General features: G+C 40.6%; 1 protein-coding gene across 1 annotated transcript in view; it reads left to right on the forward strand.

The window, feature by feature from the left end:
* The window catches only part of CIB4 (calcium and integrin binding family member 4), a 107,409-nt gene extending 97,586 nt beyond the window's left edge, over positions 1-9,823 (forward strand). Inside the window, exons 4-7 of the mRNA XM_044659601.1 lie at positions 2,656-2,800; positions 4,971-5,080; positions 7,212-7,300; positions 9,793-9,823. Of these exons, the coding sequence (XP_044515536.1) occupies positions 2,656-2,800; positions 4,971-5,080; positions 7,212-7,300; positions 9,793-9,823 (375 nt within the window). The remainder of the gene's footprint in view (positions 1-2,655; positions 2,801-4,970; positions 5,081-7,211; positions 7,301-9,792) is intronic.
* The last annotated feature ends 1,479 nt before the right edge of the window (positions 9,824-11,302 follow it).

Consider the following 11,302-nt stretch of genomic DNA (forward strand, 5'->3'; position numbering starts at 1 on the left):
ACAGCACTTGGGCTGCCCATATATCATTATGCACTTTTGCTACATGAGTACTTCGTGTCCTTTTCTAATCTTACATGCCCTTTCCATATGTAGGTTACCATGATTAGCACACTGCAACCTACTGACACCCCCCATGAGTGTTTTTTAACATTTAGGCCACCTTCAATGATGATTCTTCAAAGATCCAGGGGACAAATTAATGTTACAGATGTGTGATTCTCTGACCCTTTTCTACTCAATGTCCAGACACTTGGAGAAAAGTTCTCCCTAGTAAGCCATGAGAGTGGATCCTTATGGAGGACTTAGGAGAGGAAGGCACACACAAGAGTCACATAGAACGAAAAGATAGGTGGGTGTTGAGAGTATCTCTACTAATTAAATCATAAAAGTACTGACCTGAAGAAAATGGAGACATAAAAAATCACTTTAGTTGTTTTTACCCTGATTATTTGCTATTGGTTAAGAAATAGAAATGCTGATCACTGGAGCAAATTAAGAAAGCAAAAACTCACAAGTATTCAAACAAAATAGTCTAGTCTTTGATAAACCCAAGAATACAAACTACCAGGACAAAGACTCTCAAATCATCAGAAATACTGGGAAAATTGGAAATCAGTTTGGCAGAAATTCAGTTTAGACCAGTATTTTGTACCACATATATTAGTATAATCTCTAAATGGATATGCAAGTTAAATATACAAGGACATGCCATCAAAACCACTAAAAGAGAATGGAAGGACATAACTTTCACAACTGGCTAATTCTCAAACAAGTTAGATGGATGATCACAAAAGGTAAAGTCGAATGTTTTGATTATCTAAAATTAAAAGTCTTTTGCACAAACAATGAATACATTGAATAAGAAGAGAAGTTATTGATTGAGAAGATAAAGTCATCACAAGCATTTTGGACAAAATTCTGATATTCAAAGTACAAATATAGAAGAACAAGAGCCATTCCTCAGTAGATAAACTGCCAAAAGATATGAACAGGCAGTTTCCTAAAGAAGAAATGCAAACTATCAATGACTATGAAAACTGTTCCAAATCACTTATTGAGAGAAGCAAATTTAAGCAACTGAGATTTTACTTTGCAGCTGTCAGATAACAAAAGACAAAAACAAACAATAAAATAATCCACCAACTCTTAAAGGGGCAATGGAAAGGGAAATACACTAGAGGAACTTATGCAAATTGGTAGAACTGTGACTTGGAGCAACCATTTTGGAATATAATTTGGAATTATACTAGAAAAGTACTAATGGTACTACTATTTGACTAGATGGTATCACTACTGGGTATATGCTTCGGGAAGGTCAAGGACAGAGAGAAAAGTAACATATGTCCAAAAATTCTTATAGCCATTGACAAGGTTGGCGAATATAACTGAACAAGTCATATTATACTTGTAATTGTATTATATATAGTATAATTCTAACTTGGAATTAGAATAGAATATAGAATAAATATATTCTGTTATGTTATTATATGTAGATACAGAATAAGTATAGAATTTAGAATATAGAATAAATATATTCTGTTATGTTATTATAAGTAGTCTACATATAATATAAAATTATACATTATATAATATGATTATATGTATATTTTAGATATCATATAATATAAAATTATATATATATCATTCAGATATTTTATGTGTAATATAGAATTACATATGATATTCAACCAAAGCCCCTTTTTCCCCCTTATAATTTATTGGGAGCTGAGAGAATAAGCATTCATTAAGTTCCTACTACACGCCAAATTCTATTCTAAGCACTTTACAAATATTATCTCATCTGGTCCTCACAACAACTTCGAGAGGTAGGTGCTATTATTATCCCCAGTTATTATCATATAAAATATTGTGCAATAAGAAATGATGAAAATGAAGACTTCATAGGAACATGGGAAGACTTAGATGAATTGATGTACAACGAAGTAAGCAGAACCAGGTGAAGACATATACAATAATGTGAATGAAGACCAATAAAAGTCATCCTAATCCTGGAGAACAAATAAGGAAACATTTAGCCTTGCCTTCAAGAAGGAGGTAGGGGACTACAGGGAAAGCAGATCACATGCATTTCCAGTTGATTTTTGCTTAGCTGTTTTCTCTTTGCTTTAAAGGGTGATCCAATGCCAGTTGTGTGTGTGTGTGTGTGTGTGTGTGTGTGAGAGAGAGAGAGAGAGAGAGAGAGAGAGAGAGAGAGAGAGAGAGAGAGAGAAAGAGAGAGAGAGAGAGAGAGAGAGAGAATCTGGAAATGGCTAAATGTAAAATCAGCCCCACCTCTTCAGGCGCTTACAGTCTAAATGGGAAAGACAATATGCAAACATCTATGTATAAACAAGATGAAAAGGCCTTCAATTAAAATAATTTTTTAAAACTTTTATTGAAAACTGACAGTGAGTATTGGTTCCAAGGCAGAAGAGTGGTAAGGGCTGGGCACTTGGGGTTAAGTGACCTGCCTAGAGTCACACAGCTAGGAAGTATCTGAGGCCAGATTTGCACCCAGGATCTCCTATCTCTAGGCCTGGCTTTCTATTCACTGAGCCACTCAGCTGCTGCTATTAAAATGATTTTTAAGACAAAAGCTAGAAAGTGAACAGCAGAGTGTGGACAGTGGACATAATCTTCTCCCTCCTTGCTCAGCAGGTTAACCCCTTCAGAGACAGAATCTGCAGAGTGTTCTCCCACGATGATGTCTTCTCATTTGAGGATATTTTGGGAATGGCTTCTGTATTTAGTGCCCAAGCCTGCCCCAGCCTGAAAATTGAGTATGCCTTCCGTATCTATGGTAAGATATGTTGAGGGCCACAGTATTCAGGGGATAAAAATGAATTTGAGTTTGGGGGTTGGAATGGTGATCATGTTCTCTCCTTCTGTCTTTCTATACTTCTTCCCTGGGCAATCTCACTCCTACAATTGTAGCTAGAAGTATACTGGATTGAGTTTGAAATGGCCCCTTGATAAAAATGATTACATTTTTATAAGCATTTATACCTTGGAAATTGGCAAATGCTACAAGTTGAGGCTTGAATTGTTTTGCTGATTGTCTAGCCCAGTGGTTCCCAAACTTTTTTGGCCTACTGCCCCCTTTCCAGAAAAAAATATTATTTAGCGCCACCTGTCACATACTATCACTGCTCCCTTACTGTTATTCACTACCCCCAAATGCACCCGTGGCCATCACCGCCCTACCTGGATCGCTGCAGCATCCACCAGGGGGCGGTGGCACCGATGAAGAAAATGTTCATAATGTATATTAAGCTTAAAGGTGTATGTTTCACATTTTTTTTTGACAAGCTGGGTGTTAAAATTTAGTAGCACATTCCTGGCCATAGGGAAGTCCATTGATACATGTTTCCAGAAAAAAAAGAGAAGAGTTGATTTGATTACAGTTCATGGTTACAAAACTGGAAAGGGGGTGGTGATGAGAAAGGTTAAATGGTCTCAAGTATGGGTGGCCAATCATTTATGGAGGAGGTAGTTGAAGAGGAAGATGGGTCCAAAGGCCAGGGGAGCAAAAGAACACCTCAGAGTTTCCTTAAAATACTGAAAAGGGACCCAAATCTGTACTTATTGGGGGAAAAGTCAAGTCAGAAATGAAAAGCTAACCCAAGAAAGGAGGTCTAGAGCTTACTGTCTGAATCCAAGAAACAGGAAAACTGACCATGGTGGTTTTTAACAAAACAAGGGAAAATGCCGTCAGCACATTTCAAGAGGGAAATTTATTTCCTAGGAAATAAATTTTTATTTTTATAATAATCCCTTATGATTACCCATAATGATGCCACATGACATTTTAACCTAGCAAAGAAAAACAGATAGGGATGAGAAAATTTACACCTTATGATTTGGGGGGGCAGGTTGGAGTGGGGAGGGTCTGGATCTGTGTTTCACAGATCCGATCTGTGCTTTTTCTATACATTAGAAGAGTCTAGGAGAGAGCAAATGCCTGGGGGAGCCATTCAACAATCATTTATTAAGCACTTATTATATGCCAGGTTCTGTATTAAATGTTAGAGATACAAAGAAAGGCAAAAATGTATTCCCTACTCTTAAGGAACTCAGTCTAATGGAAGAGACAACAGGTGAACTATTTACTAATGAAATCAAATAAATTGGAGATAATCTTAGAGGGGAGGCAGTAGTATAAGAAGGCTTTTTGTAGAAGGTAGGGTTTTGGTTCGCATTTGAAGGAAGTCAGGAGATAAAGATGAGGAGGGAGAGAATTTCAGGCATGGGAGACAGCCAGTAAAAATGCCTAAAACTTGGAAGTTTCTTGTAGGAGGAACAGAAAGGAGGAAGAGATTAAGTAAGTTGTTCAGAGTCACTCAACCAGTAGGGATTCAAGGAAGAATGTAAATCCAAGGTCTTGTTACAGACTTTGAGGCCAGCTTTCTATCTGCAAGGCCAACTCTAAATGAGAAGAAAAGGACTACAAAATAATGTTTCCTGGGAGCTAAATAGCAAGCTTATACATAGTAGAAGGTCTCTAGAAGGAAAAGTTGACTATTTCCTGGTAGGTAGGGAAGGAAAAAAATCTTCCTAACAATTAGAGCTGTCCAAAGGTAGAGAGTGCTGACTTGTGAAAGAATGGGTTCCTCTGAGCTATTGTTGTTCAGTCATTTTTCAATTGTGTCTGACTCTTCCTGATCCCATTTGGGGTACTCTTGGGAAAGATACTGGAGTGGTTTGCCATTTCCTTCTCCAGCTCATTTTATGGATGAGGAAACTGAGGCACTATAAGTGACTTGCCCAGTGTCACACAGCTAGTAAGTGTCTGAGGCTGAATTTAAACTCGGGACCTCCTTTCTCCAGTCCTGGCACTCTATCCACTGAGCTACCAAGCTCCCTAAACTGATATGATTGGTTTTTAATAGCCTGAGGTAGAGAGGAAGATTTTCCCCTATCCAGCCTTCTCAACCTCTTCATTATATTCAGAAATTGCCTCTTCTCGGCAGATATTAATGAGAATGGCTTCATTGATGAGGATGACCTCCAAAACATCATCCAGCGATTGCTAAACACTACTGATGTGGGTGACGAGTTACTAAAGAATCTGATTCAACATGTATGTACTGAATGGGAAAGGGTTAAGGGAGGAAGGGTCCAATCTGACCTTCCCTTCATGCCTGATGGGTGCCAAAGGGCCTGGGAGACGGTGTGACAAGTGGGACCTTCACTATTCTGGTCCCTCAAGTGGTGGTTGGAAGGTAGTAGAGAAGGATCATTCAATGCCATCCAGACAGTCTCTCAAGATGGCAACGGGCATGTATTTGCAAAAGATCAGAATCAAATTTGGGGATTATTGTATGTCCTTGAAACAGGATGAAATGAGCTGACTTTATATAGGGATCAAACATACCATATTAGGTGCCATACAGAAGTAAATTACATTCCCTAGGTCATTTTCTTGAGTCACTTCTGCTTTCTCACTCAGTGCTTGCCCTTTTTAAGAGATGGGGGTTGTTGTCTGCAGGGTCATGGTTCCAGGTTTGAACTCAAGGCCACAGAATGAATCTTTGCTATTTAAAAAACAAAAACAAAAACACTTTACTTTATGTCTTAGTAACAATTCTAAGACAGATGGGCAAGAGCTAGGCAAATAGAATTAAATGACTTGTCCCAGAGTCGACCAGCTAGGGAGTGTCTGAGGTTTGATTGAGTCTTTGCTATTTGTAATTTTAGGGTTCTTAGTTGGATTATCCTGAGGAATGGCCAAAAGAAATCATAGGATCATAGGTCCAGAGCTAGAAGAGATTTCATAGCTCGTTTATTCTGAATCTCTCATTTTATAGATGAGGAAACTGAGGCCCAGGGAAGTTAAGTGGTTTTGGGTGAGATTTGAACCTAGGGATCTCTGACTCCAGAATCAGTGCCCCCTGCACTATACCTCTAAGGCTAGCACATTTTGGTTCCAGAGTATTCCAGGGTCTTGAGTGTAGACCTTGCCAAGCCTATGACTCATAATTGGTAGCCTGGTACTTAATGATAACAATCCCACTCCTGGATTCAGGGCCATTTTCTAAGAGGTAGGAGATCCTATTCATACTGGACTTGAGTGTTCCATGACTCCTTTTCTCTTGGGCTATAGCTTGCCATCTTCCCTGTCAATTATATGAGAAGAAATCAAAGCTGTAAGTAGGGGAGAGTAACTAAAGCTTTCCCCAGGGTACTGAAATGTAGACTGTACTGATAGCATTTATATTCTGTCAGCAATAGGATAGAAACAACTGAACTGAGCTCCTAATTAGCAAGAATACTTAAAAAGAAAGAAAGAAAGAAAGAAAAGAAGCTGGGGTAGTTAGGTGGCTCAGTGGATAGAGCACCAGGTCTGTAGTAGGATCTCAGTTCAAATGTGTCCTAGCTGGGTGACCTTGGGCAAGTCATTGCATTTACTCCCATTTGCAAAAAAAAAAAAAAAAAAGGATGCTGCCATCAGTCAACAAGCACTGACTAAATTACTACAAGGTGGAGTATACTTTCTCCTTGCCCCCACCTGACTATTTCTTTCTTTCTCCTTGGAAATGGCTTGGGATCTCTGTTGGGGTGCCTCTTCCTGACCCCATCCCACTCCCTCGAATTAAAGTTTCATTTCATGTTCATTGTCTCGTGTGTGGAAATTGCAAGTTGCCATATATATCCCCCACTCACCAATAGCGAAATCCTGTTCCATGTGCCTCTCCATGTTGGGGGCATGAAGGAGAGTTCATGTAGAGAAACACAGGTGGGGGAAGAGTACAGGAGAGTCTAGCTGGCCTAACAAAAAGCATACAACACCAAATCCTTGCATGATAGAGCAGCCAAAGGCTCATTAATTTGTACAATTGCTTACTTAAAAAAAACAAACAAACAAACAAACAATCAACTCTAACCCCTCTATCCCACCTCCAAGTATCAAGTAGGTCTCCCTCTCCCAGTACAGTTTCTGGGGACCATCAGGGTAAGGCTCCTTGGGACCTCCAGCGCAGCTTGGCTGTTGTAAATAGCATGGGGTTGCCAAAGTTCGCACCCAAGGTAGCAGGAGAGGGCCAAGGTGGCCCAGAAGATGTTTCCTCGAAAACAGGGCCTACTGGATGGCCCTGAGGAATTCCTGAACAAAGGGCCCAAGCCAGAGGCTTTCCCCCTACCCCTTCTCTAGCTTACTGTTTGTTCTGGATCTTGGACTATCCCCCACCCAATTTCTTTTTAACCCATTACAGGTATGGTATGACGCTGACCTGGACAATGACCACATGCTGTCTTTTGCAGAGTTTGAACATGCCATGTCCAAGTCTCCAGACTTCATGAAGTAAGGAACTTTACCCAGCAGTAGCTGAAAAAGGAAAGGGGCAGTGGAGAGAGGGGAGAAAAAAGGGGAGGCTATGAAGAAGAGAGTCGGGAATCTCTGCTGTCCTTTTGTCCAAGAGAAAGAGGTATTTAAGCCCTATGAGGACAGTTTTGTTGTTTAGTTCTTTTAGTTGAGTCTGACTCTGTGTGACCTCATTTGGGGTTCTCTTGGCAAAGATACTATAGTGATTTGTCATTTCCTTCTCTGGCAGTTCATTTTATAGATGAGGAAATCGAGGCAAACAGGGTTAAGTAACTTGCTCAGGGTCACACATTTAGTAAGTGTCTGAAGCTGAATTTGAACTTAGGTCTTCCTCATTCTAGGCCGAGTGCTCTATCCACTGAGCCACCTAGTTGCCCTTTTAAGGACAGGTCTTAGTCTTTAGATTGTTGAGTGGATTCTGCCAGGTCACAAAGACTAGTCCTTTTCCTGGAATTGAAAAAAAAATTATTGAATTAGGCATCTTCTAAAGATGTAGGAGAGCAAGTAAACAGCAAATCTCTGATTGGAGGAGAATGGAAACTGGATCTATTTTGTGCCACCAGTGGAACATACACAGCCCAAGCAGAGATCATGGAACATAACTAAAGCATCTGTACAGCTTCTCATCTGACCCTTGCCCCACTAGGTCCTTCCCTCTCATTGTGGTCCCTTATGAGATCAGCTCTTCTGCTTCCTCCAATAGGAAAGGAAACTGAGGCACAGAGAAGGCCTCTCAGTTTATCAGTAAGTACAAAGTGCCAGGACCTCTGCTAGGTGACACAGTTTTAGGGATACAAAGAAAGATGAATACATACTCCTTGCCCTTAAGGAGCTTACTTTCTAATGGAGGATTCAATAAGCAAAAATTTGCATATGCAAGATATGTTGGTGTAAATGGAAAGTAATCTCAGAGGGAAGGCACTAGCAGTAGGAGGAAGCAGGAAAGGCCTCCTGAAGCAAGTGGAATTTGAGTTGAGTTTTGCAGGAAACCTGAGAAAGCAGAGTTGCATTCTAAGCAAAGGAGCCATCAGAGAAAGGTCAGAGGCAGAATATGGACTATTATGCTCAAGGAACAGTAAGAAAGCCATTGTTGCTGCATCATGAAGTATGTAGAAGAGGGTAAAAGGTAAGATAATTGGAAAGGTAGGAAGAAAACTGGTTTTGAAGGGCTTTAAAAGCCAAACAGTATTTTATTTTTGATCCTAGAGGTACTAGGGAGCAGTTTATGGAGTTTGTTGACTGGTTGGGAGGGGAGACTGTCAGACCTGAACTTTGGGAAAATCACTTTGGCAACAATGGAATGAGGAGGAGACTTAAGTCAGGAAGAGCAATCAGAAGGCATGAGAGGTAAGGCATGGGTTGATGAGGGCCTCTCCTAGGGTAGGGTGAGACTAGCCAGGCCTCTTCCAGGTTTATAGAGACAGAAGTGGAAGGCCAGGAATTAGAACTCATGGGATCATAGATTTAGAGCTGAAAGGACCGTGGAGCCCCTGATTTTATTTTGTATTTAGTCATTTAGTCATGAAACTCCATGGTCACTCCATGACTTCATTTGGGGTTTTCCTGGCAGAGATTCTGGAGTGGTTTGCCATTTCCTTTTCCATCTCATTTTCCAGATGAGGAAACTGAGGCAATCAAGGTGAAATGGCTTGCCCAAGGTCCCACAGCTAGTTAATGTCTGAGGGTGGATTTGACCTTAGGTCTTCCTAACTCTAGGCCCACTGCTCTATCTACTTTACCACCCACATGCCCTTGGATCATAGTAACTCTGCTAATATTAACTATGCTATTCTCCACAGCAATTGTTCCAAACATGAAACCTTCCATACGATGAAAGCTCCCTCTTCTCGCCTTTTCTTCATCTCACATCACTCAAAATATCTTTGCCCACTATCTATCCTGTCTTAGATGAAGAGGTAAACTGCGATATTCTTTCTTCTCAACTCTGCCTCATAGTATTCCTGGCTTCCTTTGGGACTCAATTTAAATTCTGCCTTCTGCAGGAGACCTTTATGGGTCCCCCGGCTGCTAACATCTTCCTCTGAGAGGACCTTCCATATAATCTGGAAACAGCTTGTCCATGTTTCCCTCCCATTAGGATGTAAATTCTAATTTCAAGAGCAAAGGCTTTTTTGGTCTTCCTTTGTATTCCTGAGGCTTAGTACAGGTCCTGGCACACAACAAGTGATTAATAAATGCTTGTTGAGTGACTTTTGAGCAAATCTCTTCATCTTTCTGAGCCTCAGTTTCCTCATCAGTAAAACAAGGGTGATGAAATGATCTCCACGATCCCTTTCAGTTCTATATCTGTGATGGCTATAATCCTATAAAGAAGTTTGGGGCTTCCAGAAGTATAGATCATCATCAGAGAGAATTAAAAGCCAGAGATTCTATTTCAAGCCAACTCTATTGGAATAAGCAGAAATTCCTGTAGTCTCCAGCACCCTATGAATATTCTGTTTTTCTTTCAGTTCCTTTCGGATTCCTTCTTGGGGCCTCTGATGGTGAAGCTGCCTTGCTGAGAATGTCCTAAGCAAAGGATTGGGCTGCCACAAGGAAGACCTCTAGAATCCTGTCTACTTCCCTCTTATCTTTTGAGGTGGAGGGAGGGATCTGCTTACAAGTGTATATCTGTTCTTTTTTATGAGAATAAAGTTACAGACAGGTATTTTCCTTAGCCTTCTGGCTCAGGGTTTCCTGAACCCAGACAGGGCAACATGTTGGGAGGAAAAAGGCAGAATGGAATGAGTAGACTCAAGTTGTATGTAGCATCCCTCTTGGCTACATAGTCAATCAAGTTTGTAAACTGCACTACTGATGTTTAAAGACAATGAAAATTTTAATTTTTTAAAGCATTTACAGAAGTTTAGTTTCAACTTAGCAAGAACAATTTGTTAAAACAGTAAACTACCAGGAGAAGTAAGTCCCTTCTCATTTGGCCTCCAAATATCCCATCTGCTGCACGTACCCCACTCCACCCCCATTGGTCATCAGTCTTCCCTCAACTACATCAACCTTCACATCCCTGTCCTTCAGGATCTCTTTGCTCGAGGGAGTCCATCTGTTGTAGGGTCTCCCTTTCAGTTGAACTAAATTTTTCTGACTTTTTTGGCTCTAAATCTATGATCTTATATAATTAGGATCCCTTCCATCTTCTCAATAAAAGACACCCCACCACCACCACCCCAACACACACAGTGCAGCTGAGCTCAGTGAAATGTTAGGAGGAAAAAGCTTTCTGATTAAATTAATTCACACAGATGTGTGAATGACTGAGAGCCCCTTCACACAGAATGAGTGAGAGCCCCTTCACACAGAGAGCTCAAATGAGCCCCTAATTGGAATTTAAAGCACTGTAACCAGAATAAAGCAAAAATATCCTGGAAGCAGTTTTGGAGGTGGGGGGCAAGGGTGGTTGATATTCTGGATATGTAGGGATACCAGTAGGCAGGCCAGTTACTTCTTTTCCCCCTCTCCACCTTATTATTCTAGGCAATTCCTGCTTTTCATAGCTTCCTACAGGAACCTACAAGACTCTCTCTAAAGGCTCCCAAGGGTCTTGACAGTAGCTTCCATGGGTAGAGAGAGTCAGGAAGGGAAAGAGCTCTTTGTGTCTGCCTTGGGCGATGTTTGGACCTGACAAACCCAAGGTTACAAGGCATCTCATTTGAAAGGGGTGAAGATCTTGTAAGTGGGCAAAACTTGAACTTAAATATCAGATATATGGAAAACATAAACCACAACCATATTACCTAGAAAGAGCTGGCCTTGGGAGGAAAAAAAGACTGTAGAAATGGAGGGGAGGGGAAGGAAATAGAGAGAGGAAGGAAGAAAGAGAAGGGAGAAGTGGTACATTAGTATAGCCACTACATTACTCTAACTTGGAAAAAATTGCCATGAATTAGAGAAAATATTATGAGGGAGTTAGGATAAGGAAATGATTCCTTCCTTCCACTGGATCTCCACTCTTTCCTCTATAAA

The sequence above is a fragment of the Gracilinanus agilis genome, chromosome 2, assembly GCF_016433145.1.
Source record: "Gracilinanus agilis isolate LMUSP501 chromosome 2, AgileGrace, whole genome shotgun sequence".
Lineage (NCBI taxonomy): Eukaryota > Metazoa > Chordata > Mammalia > Didelphimorphia > Didelphidae > Gracilinanus > Gracilinanus agilis.